This window comes from Hyposmocoma kahamanoa, unplaced genomic scaffold (assembly GCF_003589595.1).
Source record: "Hyposmocoma kahamanoa isolate Upper Pololo Valley unplaced genomic scaffold, ASM358959v1 137107, whole genome shotgun sequence".
Classification (NCBI taxonomy): domain Eukaryota; kingdom Metazoa; phylum Arthropoda; class Insecta; order Lepidoptera; family Cosmopterigidae; genus Hyposmocoma; species Hyposmocoma kahamanoa.
Genome location: NW_020653490.1, coordinates 415 through 13,597, shown reverse-complemented (window position 1 = coordinate 13,597; position 13,183 = coordinate 415). Strand labels below are relative to the sequence as shown.

General features: G+C 36.3%; 1 protein-coding gene across 2 annotated transcripts; it reads left to right on the top strand.

Moving 5' to 3' along the window:
• Window positions 1-1,741: 1,741 nt before the first annotated feature.
• LOC113240378 (putative serine protease K12H4.7) lies at window positions 1,742-10,788 on the top strand. 2 transcript variants are annotated; one of them, XM_026477661.1, is made up of 10 exons: window positions 1,742-1,764; window positions 2,273-2,390; window positions 5,187-5,374; window positions 7,407-7,642; window positions 7,719-7,854; window positions 8,790-8,937; window positions 9,412-9,580; window positions 9,745-9,877; window positions 10,007-10,176; window positions 10,247-10,788. In XM_026477661.1, coding segments are annotated over exons 1-10 (1,413 nt in total). In that variant the 5' UTR covers window positions 1,742-1,762; the 3' UTR covers window positions 10,360-10,788. The 2 variants fall into 2 exon arrangements, with proteins under 2 accessions (XP_026333446.1, XP_026333445.1); XM_026477660.1 differs by lacking the exon at window positions 1,742-1,764 and having other exon boundaries at window positions 2,035-2,390.
• The last annotated feature ends 2,395 nt before the right edge of the window (window positions 10,789-13,183 follow it).

Below are 13,183 nucleotides of genomic sequence, written 5' to 3'. Positions count from 1 at the left end.
ATATATAAAAATTAATTAATATTTACGATATAGGCTACTCCATTACTCTTGTGTTCAAGTAATTTTCAGTCGAAGCTAAATGTGGTGAATTTTGTTAAATTTCCAGTAGAAGCTGAATGTGGTGGTTATTGGGACCCTTGAATTGTTGCAAGCAAAATCAGGCAGTACTACAATGACAACCAAATAAACAGTATAACTGCAGCGTCCTGAATGAGTTCTGTATTTTGAACCATTCTTGTCAAAGAAGGATCTCGGCTACATATACGATAACTACTGCGACCAACTGCGAAGCGAGTACTTTAAGCGACGCGGGGCCACTAGACCGCTGCCCCCACGTAGATTAAACCGCGCGTTGACGCAGATCTGCGTCTCCGCCACCGCACGCGTGATTCCGCGTCTCGCGCTCCGTCGTGGCGCGCGGTGCAGTGTGATCGCCTAAGACCAGAGATGGTAAAAACTGCTCATTTTTTAAACGTTATGCTTTTTTAAACGCTTTTTCACTTAAACGCTTTTTACTTTGAAGCTAACAAATTCGTTTAGAAAACGTTTAAGCGCATAGACTTGTATGTTAAAAAAAACCTTGCAACGCGAAACGCAAGAGTATACCAATCTTAAAAACGAGTTATGTTTTTATTTATGACATAACATTATCATATTAACATTTTGTTCATTGGCGTTTAAAAGCGTTCAAAAATATAAGTTGTTTAACTTTTATAAGTTGTTTAACCGGGCCCCCAACCGGGGCCCCCAACCGGGCCCCCCAGCCGGTGCCCCCAACCGGGGCCCCCAACCCGAGCCCCCAACCGGGCGCCCCCACCGGGGCCCCCACCCGGCCCCCCCCGACCGGCCCCCCAACCGGGGATCCCAACCGGGGATCCCAACCGGGGCCCCCAAGCGGGGTTTCCAACCGGGCCCCCAACCGGCCCTCTAACCTGCCCCCAACCGGCCCTCTTACCTGCCCCCAACCGGCCCTCTTACCTGCCCCCAGCAGGCCCCCACAACCAACGCCCTAACTCACCCCCATAATGCCCTATAAATTTATCATAATTTGTCAGTTTTAATTTTTTTTTTTGTGACTGCAAAATGACTGCACCGCGCCTGATGGAAAGTGCGAATACAGTCCAGAGATGAGAGTAACGGATGGAAAACACAAATATCTTCACTCCGTTAATTGTTAATCAAAAACATTGAAAAGATTGAAAATTGATTAATTGTTAATTGTAGATATTTTGCGGTTCTCGCAACTAACAATTGATCAATCGTTAATTGCTGTTTCGCAATTGACAATTAATCAATTGTCAATCGTTAATTGCCAGAACAATTAAATTTTGCCCAACACTGCCTAAGACCATGATCATGTTTTGCTGAAATCAAAATGCACCTATATAATTTTTTAATATATTAATAGCGTTAAAAGTTATCATTGTGATAATCAGAATTAGAAGGTATTTTTGTAGATAACAAATCGCATAAAGTGAGTGGCAGGTACAGGGTCTAGAGCACGTCAAGCTCGACACTTAAGAATTAAATCCAACTCTATGCCGCTTACGATCCAAAGCACGTACAAAGTGTCAAGCTTGACGTCCTCTTGACTGTATGTACATTTTTTCAAAAATGTTGGTACTATACTATCTACGAATTTTCCCTTAAAATTCCTAAGTCAATTGGTGGAAAGAAAAATTAATACCTACCTACATGTTATTATGAAAGAAAACGTTATTACGAGCCCAATAGAACTATAAGCTTCCGATCTACTGCCTATATGTAAGTTACATTTAAGTTATACCTACTATATTTTTCTAATTAAATTTGTGAGTTATACAATGACAAAAGAATTAAGTTATACCCTTCCTCTAAGGTTATACCCATAGATATTATACCACAATATCCACAATCACCAGACGCGACGGACACGACGCGCGAGGGACGCTCTGATTGGCGCACACTGCGCATGTCCAGCAGTTGTCTCGTCCGATAAAATCAATCGAGCTGTTTGTTGGCCAGAGCAGAGTTGCATCTGAGTGCATAGGAGGGTGAGGGGTAAAGAGAGGGTGCCCGAGCCGTGTCGCCATCGCGCCGCTTCATCCTTACTTTACTTACCCAGTGAATTAATATTGATCCACGCGGTTCCATATTTCATCAAATTAAAAGCCATAAATTTGAATTAATTTTGCAAGAAAATTTGCAGAATGCGTCCGTTAATTTTGTATTTGTTATTATTTATATTAGTTAATCGTGTTTATGGGAATCGACATTTTCGGTTGGGTCGCAGGGAAAACGGAAATCTTGGAGCACCTGGCGCTTTCGAAGATAATGAAACTCCAGCGCCCAAATGGTTTAGTCAAAAATTGGATCATTCAAATCCTTCGGATCTACGTACATGGAATCAAGTAAGTATCATGAAATTACCTCTTAATTATTTTAATTAAATTATTTCCTTTGTACTATATTTCAATATTTTCATTTTAATTTGTAATATTCGTATAAATAATGAATATCATCGTATTGTTTTACTATTATGGTTTTCACATATTTTTTTGTGAAAATACTCCATTACTTACTGTTATTATTATCATTTATATAAAGATCGAACACAAAGAAATTGTTTTTCTATCTGATTGGACGCAAACCAGTGTTCACAGTTCTGTAGCCCAGTTGTTTGAGAGCAGTGGCCCTGGAATTGCAACAAACATTGACTCAAGTCCAGTCAGATTGAAGGAATTTTCTATGTGGTTGTTCTTTGTCTTGATAGTATTTTTAATTTGTTTTTAGATTTAATAATGTAGAACACTTTTGCAGACATATTTTTTATAAGATATATAGGTTCATGTTTGTTCGCCATCTCACTGAACAGAAAATTAAGATGTGGATGATTATGGTACACATTTGCCTTCATCATGCCTCTTCACTCTTCTTTTTAAAATATCCTAGTTTTATAATTTGGGAAACCAAAAACCTGGCAAAGTAATCCCACACTGAATCTGGGAGCGTGGATACATAAAGGAGTGGTTGGAACTAAATAAATCATTTAGTACATGGTACCATCCTAAATATTATCTTTACGTAAAGAAAACAGTTTCCTTACTCTAAAGCAAACCTTTTTTGTTTTTAAGAAATAAATATTTCTACTGTAATTTACTATTGATATAAATATACCTACTGTATTGAATTCTTATAAAAAATTTGGAATTTGGACTTGATAGCCCCAATTCTTACTCTGCATGTTTCCAGAATAAAATTCCATATTTAGTAAATAGAAACAAAGAAAAATAGTTTATTTGATAACTGTTTAATTTACAAATAAATAATATAAATTAATATAATAAATAAATTATATAACAACAATAAAATAAAGAGACTTAAATAAAACACTAAATAAAAACATTTTAATTATAATAATGTTATCAAAATGGTCGCCAGTCTAGTTATTATAACTAAAAATTGGAGGATGTTTTGCTAGTTTTTAGTGAAGTCGGATAAACAACAAGATAATGTTGCTTTGGATAAGTAAATAGAAGAAAATGATAAATTTGAATTGGAATTTAAAATTGAAAGTAAAAGCATCCAAGAGTGTATGTGGGGTGATGGATAAATGGCTATGTAATATATTTTTATGTATTTGTGCCTGGGATATTGATGCCAGTAGTAAAGGGGTTCTGATTTCCAAAAAAAAAAAATACAGCACAACTTTTAGCCACTGCTATAAAAGAATTTGCTTAAAAACTGCATATTTACTTGTTATTAGTAAATCAGTTTCAAAAATTTTCTACAAATTTTATCTAAAGGAGTTAAAGATTTACCTGTACTATGTATGAATCGAATAATTATACTAATTAATTTCGCCGCTTAAAATGCGGTTACAAAGAATTTTTAACTCATCGAAATTATCAGTAAATAATAATGTTGCAAAGGGCTATTTGGGGCAGAACAGTAACAATGTAAAAAGTAGCCTAATGAAAAGGGTAACCACCCTATTCAATCTGTGAATGAGTATGTATAATAATAATTTTGAGGGGTGTTTGGTAAAACTTAGTACTATTTAGACTAGGTGAAATGTCGAATCCCTACCAATGTACCGTACTGTCGTTCTCTTTTGTATTTTTTGAAATTTCTGCACGAAATGCGCGCGCACAATTTTAAACTTAACATGGCGGTCGTTGACGACAATTATCTCACAGCTCATAGATAGAACTTTAAATTTGGGCTTCGCCACTACCTGTTCATATAATTGTGTTTTTGTATGCCGTTTCAAATTTTATCCAGATCGATTGAGGACCGGTAGGATAATTCCGTTCGTAGATTGTGCATATCAATGGATGCCAAGAAAGCGTCGCTTGCTTCGCTTATATCCAAGTCATATTTTGTCAGCACAAAGAGACTTCAGTAGGCAGATAGGTAAAGGTTACTGCATTAGAAGTATAGGCTGTTCAAATATCGAATGTAATGTATATTAGTAGTACTCGCATATGTATAGATGACGAGTGGCAAAAAATACGCAAACCAAAATCGCTTTTTGTGAAACTGTACAATTAAGTAAATGTTAACTCTAGTAAGTTTATAAATAAATAAAATAAATGCTAACAATAAGTCGTTTTCGTTAATTTTGCAAACAGTCCCTGCAATTTTGAGCAGATACGCGTAAATGGAGCCCTTACGTATTGGGAAGATGTTTAGGTGAGATGTTGTACTAAAAGCTGTCCAATTCTAGAATTTTCAGCCTTTTAATGTTACCTCTGTGGACTTTGAGATACGCTTTTTTTTTTTTTATGTTAAATAGTAGGCAAACGAGCAGACAAGCTTTTAACTCTCCACCATTCAAGCTATTCACCGATTGCGTCTTATGGCAATAGTTGTTGGAATTCATGGCAAATCTGTCGTGAATTTGGTATACAGACTACCCAAAGGACCAAGAGCCTTGTGGTACAGTCAAGAGCACATCAAGCTTGACACTTTGTACTTTGAACCGTTCTTATTGTAAGCGGCATAGAGTTGAATTTAAGTCTTAAGTGTCAAGCTTGACGTGCTCTTGGCCTTGTACAACTGCCGATATGGAATCTGGAGGTCTCTCTCGGATTCGTTTTTATGTACGGAATGGGTACTAAATAAGAATTTATCATTTCATTAAAAAACAGCTAAACCGCTTTCAGTTACTACGAAAGTGATATTCACAAAAATTTTACTTACAGAGATACTATATGAACGATAGCTTTTACGACTACGAAGATCCGGGACCGATATTTTTAATGATTGGCGGAGAAGGGCCTGCTGATCCTCGCTGGATGGTAAAAGGGACATGGATTGAATATGCCAAACTTTTCAAAGCCCTGTGCTTTAATTTAGAGCATCGTTATTACGGAGAAAGTCGTCCTACAACGTAAGATATTACTTCATATTACTAAAGGTTGTTCGGATAAATATAGGGTGACCCATTTACTGTGGTCCAAAATTTTTTTTGGGTAGATTGTGAATACATTGTTGGGTTTCTGGTAGTTGTAGAGATTAAAGGATTGTGAATCCACAACCCACTTCTCCGGAAAAGAGGATTGTGAATCCACAACCCACTTCTCTGGAAAAGATACATTAAGGTGGCGTCAACGTCATGGTGCATCCACGTCCGTTTTCCTATTTTCGGAGAGGTTTGTTAGCTTTTTTACAGGCAGTTCATATGAACATGTATAACGCCAGACGACCGTTCAAAAAGGGAGGAGAGTTCGTGAATCAAGCAACTAGGTAGAAAAATGTCAATGAATATAAAAAAAAAATTGTAACATCTGCACTTTTGATCTTTTGCAGAACTAATGTTTATTTGAAATGGGTCGTTACGACGCTCCTCTTCTTAAAATAATTTTATTAATTAATGTTGGACCCGTGTAAAATCGTCCATTCACACAGCTTACTGTGAAATAGTATAAAATATGTATTTGCTATAAATAAATTGATGCCTTCTTATATTTAAATACCGCCTAGATTTTTTTATCCCAAGTCCAAGTGAACTATTTCATATAAATTTACAACGCAAAAAGGCGTCGCATGTTATCTTAAAATAGTAAAAACAATACGTATTATTGACCGTTAAATGGGCACCATTCCTTTGTTATCGAATTCGATAAGGCCACATTTTAAACGTAATTTGAGTATATAGTAAATATGAAACAAAGCGGAATATTAAGCGTTAAATAACTCGTGTACCTATATTATAACGTTATGATTAGAAAATATTTGTTGAATATAAATTGAAGCTATCAACGCAAAGAGATATAACCTCATGAAAAGCGTAAAGAAGATTGATTGGTTGATGAGATTTCAATAAAGCCAAATTAATTTTCATTTATTTCAGCATCCAAATATATAATTATTATGTACTGTAGTAGGTAGCATTTAAAGAAATAATGTAGAAAACAATTAAATGTGAGTTGCACCACTTTTGCGCTGATACTGAGAGTCTCAATTAATGACACATTTCTTAAAATATGATTCAATTAATTATGTTAATATTGATTAACATAACAAAATATAACATAACAAGCAAAAGTCGATTCGACATATGAATATGAGAATTTATATTTTGAATGTTTTATGTTATGATTGTTTTAAGAGATTATTCCATGAACTATTATGACCTCAAAAAAGAATACAACATTTTAATCTTTTCCATATTAAATAATTTGATCAACTTTTTTGCCGTACGGCTTCATCCGGGATTTGAGGGTGGTCTTCATTTTAACTAATAATGTTTGTATTATAATAATAATAATAATAATAATAATAATAATAACCCTCACAATCAACATAGCCCCGCACTAGGGAAACCCTGTGTCGCGGGTGCCATGGACACACACATAGACAACCACAAATTACACCCAAACTCACGAGAGAAATAAATGTAGGCCATACAAATATTTCTCCCGGCCCGGGAATCGAACCTGGGACCTCTGCGTGGCAGTCCGGCATGGTAACCGTTCGGCCACGGAGGCAGTTATTATTATTTTATTATATTAGTTATATTGATAGTATGATTAAACCTATAAAAGTCAAGAAATAAATGTCAACCTGTTTTCATACAACAAACTAAAGAGTGTTGAAAAGAGAGTTGGTTCATTATCGTTGAAGTTCGACGCATATTTAGTAATAATTTTCTTAATTTGTTTTGTTTCTTTATTTTAGTATATGTTACATCTTGTTGGGTGGTGCGTTGTAAATGTGCTATTATTAGTGGTCGGATAATCGTATGCTTAATTACCTACAATTCGTTTGCTCGCTAACACGGAATGCATTTGTATTGGCATAAAAAACCCGAATATCTTTGCAAGTGACTTTAATTTGTTGCCCATGAGTAGCAATATGTTTTATTTATTACTAAAAACGCAGCATTGAACAGGATTTAAATTAATCACTTGTGTTTTCAGAGACTTAAGCGTAAAGAACTTGCAATTTTTGTCGTCGCAGCAAGCTTTGGCAGATTTAGCGAACTTCATAAATGCGATGAACCAAAAATTAAAATTAAGAAAAAATGTGAAATGGATGGTGTTCGGGGGGTCCTACCCTGGGTCTTTAGCTGCTTGGTTACGAATGAAGTACCCTCACCTTGTCTATGGAGCTGTCTCGTCAAGTGCACCCCTGCTTGCTAAAGTTGATTTCATGGGTATCTGCATATATTTTTATTCAATTCAAATGACTTATTAAATAATGTATGTGTCTAAAACAATATTTTTTTTTAGAATACTTCCAAGTCGTAGTAAAAGCTTTGCGTGAGAAGACTGGCGGCGACGATTGCGTCAACCACTTAAAGGAAGGAATGCAACAAGTTGATATGATGCTAAAAGCCAACCCCGAAGTCATCGAGAAGGAGTTTAAGTTAGTAAACCATTTGAAATTGCTAGCGTTGTTGGTCTACGACTTCATAAAAAGTTAGGAAACGAGCTTTCAAAATTTCGGCTCTCCTGATGACAACTTCATCCGTGTCATTTCTTAAATAGCGCTTATGCTGCATAAGTTTTGGGAAGCAAGTCATTTGGCGATGGAATAGATCAAAGGTGATGTCGATATTGGATGGAGCCGGCACGGGCATGTCCAAATTGACATACAGAACTCATTTTTTCTTTCTTTTTTTTATTGTGACGGCAAAATGACTGCACCGCGCCTGATGGAAAGTGCGAGTACAGTCCAGAGATGAGAGTAACGGATGGAAAACACAAATATCTTCACTCCGTCACTATCATTTTCCCGGTCTGGCCAAATGCTTCTTCACACTACGTTTGAAGAAGATGACCCGATGTTATAGAGGGGAGGGAATACATGCGCTGGGAGTTGGTTCCACAATTTGATGGTTCGGCATAAAAACGAATTGCCAAACTTTTTAGCGCGGGACGGTATTGAACTGACCGTCCGACTGTGGCAACGCAGTCCGGCACGGGTGGTCCGCTAATGGAAAGGAGAGGAAGGGATAAGGTTGAATAACTCCTCAGAGCACTCACCGTGGTACAGGCGATAGAATACGCTAAGAGACGCTATATCTCTGCGAAGCTGTAACGTCTCCGCATGCTCAGTTACATGAGGATCGTTGACAACACGGAAGGCGTAGCGCTGCAGTCCATCTAGGGCATCGAGCAAGTACTTGGTAGAGCCGTCCCAAAGGTGTGAACAGTACTCCATGCTGCTTCGTACCTGAGCTTTATACAACAGGTATCGCAGTTCTGGAGTAAAAAATCGGTGCACCTTGTTCAGGATGCCAAGCTTGCGCGACGCGGTACAGATGACTCATAACTATAAATACGTATTATGTTCTACAGAGTATGTTCCCCGTTCCAAGGAGTGTCCGCAAATGATTTGAAAAATTTTTTCAACTCAATCGCGGATGACTTCGCTGACCTGGTGCAGTACAATGAAGACAATCGTTTCAGCGTCGATGAAAAATACAAGAACGTCACTATTAACACCGTACGTATAATTTTTATAAATGGATCTTATTCTATTTCCAAAAAAGGAGTGTACGTCTATCGGACATTTGCTGTTAAGAGGTGAACACTAACATCAGAAACCCTCGTTATATTACAATGCATTTGTATTATATTCAGGGGAATTACATGATTGTGATATCATACGGGTCTACATGGTATTAAGCCACGAGTGCCAAATTAATGTAATTAAAACATAAATAACAGATATATATAATTATAAGGAGGTCAATGATATTTTAGTTCGTATTTATATGCTCACTGGAGGAGGTAGTCTACTATGTGTGGACGGTGGGTCGTGCCTACTTAGAATCTTTTCGGTGAATATACGCTAGTGGGGCGATAACGGTGTTTTTGAAATATGACACTGATTTGCTCGCAATCAATCTCATGTAAACTTCGATGGTACCTTTTGTCTAAAAATGCCTATTACAAATATATATAAACATTTCTCCAGGTATGTAAAATATTGACGGACTCGGAAGGAAACAAGGCAGCATACAAAAAACTGGCTGAGTTTAACGCCATCACGCTAGAAAAGTCCCATGAGACATGTATGGACTACAATTACGGGAAAATGATTAACGAGTTAAGGGCTGTTGAATGGAAAGAAAACACTGGCGGAGGTATTCACGATAACATATTTAACGCTATTTACGATAAAAAATAAATATTTCGTTACTTACGTTTAACCAGTTTCGCTAATTGTTGACGACGTACTCATTTCGCAATGTAATGAAATCACTTATAAAAATCTAGAAGGCACCTGCAAGTATTATTAAAATTTTAGCTCGTCAGTGGATGTACCAAACATGCACCGAATTCGGATTTTACCAAACCTCATCGGGCGCTGCTGACATTTTCGGCAACCATTTTGATTTAGACTTCTTTGTACAACAATGCATGGATATCTTCGGGCAAAAGTAAGTGTCGAGTGTAATTCCCGTCAATATAAAAAGCTCTTGGAAATTCAAACAATTTTAACATTGCCAATTTTCGTCAACACTTGTATATTGATGTGTATTTTCATAGCATTTATTTTTATATTCAAGATATAATTTGGACTTCATACGCAACGCTGTAGCATGGACAAACACTAAATACGGAGCTTTGGATATCGAAGTCACCCGCGTAGTTTACGTGCAAGGCAGTGTCGACCCGTGGCATGCTTTGGGAATTCTTAAGACACAGGACAATGGTGCCCCTGCTATTTACATCAATGGTAAGTTTTTGCAAACGCAACTTTATAAAAAAAAGTTTAATGTTACTAAAAATTTATATGTAAATTGTAGGAACCGCTCACTGCGCTAACATGTATTCGCCATCCGATAACGACTCTACCGAACTCACCGAGGCCCGCGTCGAAATCCAGCAGTTCCTGGATAGCTGGCTGAGAGAACCATGACTGATCACGGGATATGCCAAGCACCTGCTGTTCTATGTCAGCATTACCTTGTTCATATTGAAGTACCGCAAAAGCTACATCCAAGAACAGGAATTCAACACTCGTGTCAAGGAAGCTTACGCTGAAGCACGTCGCCTATATCGTACTAATCCGAATGAAATGTTCGAAGCTACTATGACACCACCTGACGACGACGGTGATGATGACGACGGCACCGATAACGACACCCCGTAAAACTAAAGTAGCGCAAGGGGGATTCCTATAACTTTACAGCTAAATATCATGTCTTGGTCGTATTATTTTATAACCAGCTTCGCTTTTTGATCGTTTGAAAGCCTTTTGTAAACTTTTTTACGACATTACTATTGTTTTTTACATTATTTGTTTACGTCCCAACCTTGGTCATTTGCAAATTACAGCTAAGTGCTGCAAAAAAGAACTGTCAATTATATTCAAATTAATGAAAGGTTGTTGTTATATTTTGTTGGGTAACTTATTAATGAAAATCAAATCATTCCAGGTGTTCATAAATTCCTGTATTTTTATTAGAGGAAAAGTAATATCGGTTTGGGACCATCTTTACAACTACTAGGGAAAGCCTTGCGAGTTGTAAGAAAATCAAGCCGCAGCATTTACTTTAAAGCTTAAGCGAATTACTATTGAGTTTATGTGTGTTATTTTAACGTCATGTGTAATCTCGCAATGTTACCAAATATCTTAAATATTTAGGTACCTACTCAAGGTTGTCAAATATTCTGGCCAATATTTATAGTATCTTTGTACCTCTGCCAGAGCACACGTCCATTAGTCAGTGTCCTGGTGAGCATATCTGTGTTTAAGATGACGAATCAGTTGACAACCTTCTGGTAGTGTGTAAGTTTCAAAGTCAAGTAGCATGTAAGTTCGAGGTCGCGACTGAGCAGGCGTTATATCTATCCTTTTGACGAGAGAGGAAAGTTAGTTTTTATGACGGATTCAAATAAGGTTTGATTTTGAGGTCTTTTTCTGTGTATGGTATAGGTTAGTGGGATAAATAATACGACTTAAAAAGATTTGAAGATGGAAAATAAGATCATTTGTAAAAAAAGTCGATGTCAGCTCTTTACGCGGCCTTTTCGTAGAAATACATTTCCGAGCTTTCAATAAACCGATAATATCGATGTGATTTACACGCACATTGTGCGTTTTGTAGTATGTAAGATAAATGCCAATGTTTAATGTAAGACTATGTAGTAGGTGCTTTTAAAAATTTCATTGTTCTGGGATACAATCCCATAGAACGTTCGTTTCGGCGCTTGTGTGGGGATAAGCATCAATATTGTGATGCAATAATCATAAATGTTCGTAGTGATTATCTTTATTATAAAATTACTATTTGTATTTTGTATTATGTATGATTCTGTATGGTCAATGAAATATCAAACTATAAGTGTTCAAACAGGACCATACTATATCTATCACCTTTTCTTATGAAAGTGCTAATTTTTAAAATTTTTTACTATTATTATATTACTTGACCGTTTTTGGGAAAGGAAATTGATTTAAAGTCTATTAACATTAACAATAAAAATATTTTATTTAAAATACTAAGATCGCAACATTATATTTTTTCATATTTTTTTTAACTCTACAATAATTTCGATCCTAAATAATTCAAATATTTCCATATTTTTTATATAACTTATATTCTTCCTATATCAATATGTATTCGAAACTTTTAATAATTCGATGTAGGTAAGTCTCAGCCCATATTTAGTTTGGGGTTCTTACATACTTGGTAAAGAGTATACGAGAGATTCGAAATTCACATCAAAAACTTTTAAGTGCCGTAAAAAGGTTGTAGGAAGAAATGTCATTTCGTGCGTATCAACATTCTCTATTAATCTCAGGTAGTCATTAAGTCATTTACTATGTATCAATAACCACATGTATAATTACAGGGTTAATAAAGGAAAAGAAGGTTTTATTTATATGTCACGTTGATACCGAAGTAGTTTCCTCATCATATTCGATACTTGCCTCCAGCTTGCGACCCTTTAGCATTATTTCCATAACACTGAAAATAAAATAACAGTATCATAATCATGTGCAAAGACATCACAGTACATAGATATCGTTGGTCATGTGCAAACGAATCGTCGTTCCTTTAGCTCTTATTGTTTTTGAAAGAGTTACTGATATATCGCTGTTTTTGTTTCACCCAAACAGAAGTACAAACAGCAATCTTAGTTTTGTTTATGTATTCGTTTTTCTAAAAAGTCTCTCATGCTCGAAATAGAATATAATAGAATAGACTAGCATTTTCGTAACAAAAAAAATCACAGCCTTTTGTGAAGTACAGTGAAGTTCAGGTGGTATCTTAGAGGTTGAAAAAACTAAAGGAGAGGTGGTAAAAAATATATGTGGGTCATGGTGTCTGTAAGGTTTTAAAACTTTTGTCATGAAACTAATAGGCGTGTTCAAAGTTATATGGATTTGGTTCACGCGATGGGTTCTGGCGAATAAGCTACTTTACCTAGTTACGTTTTTTGTTTTGTTAAAGTACCTAGAGAAACTAAACGAAGATTATTATAACGAATATTACCAGGCGGAATAATCCATTCTTCGGCCCAATTCACAATTTGGCGGGATAGAATGGAAGCGAATTTTTAGAACGATGTACAAAGCATAATGAACTTTAAAGTCAATTGTGTACTTATAAACTAGAACATACAAGCCAAAACGCACGTCGCGCGTTTTCCGGCGCAGTCTCGTTCATGTTCGCGCAGTCTCGGGATTACCTTTGACAATATCATACAATTTGTACAGTCGGCGCTTTCACTTA

Excerpts from the sequence above, each read along its gene's own strand:
- LOC113240378 (XM_026477660.1), top strand. The coding sequence starts at position 2,190 with ATGCGTCCGTTAATTTTGTATTTGTTATTATTTATATTAGTTAATCGT. Across the intron at positions 2,391-5,186 it reads ATCTACGTACATGGAATCAA|AGATACTATATGAACGATAG; the intron begins GTAAGTATCATG and ends TTTTACTTACAG. Across the intron at positions 7,643-7,718 it reads TGCTAAAGTTGATTTCATGG|AATACTTCCAAGTCGTAGTA; the intron begins GTATCTGCATAT and ends ATTTTTTTTTAG.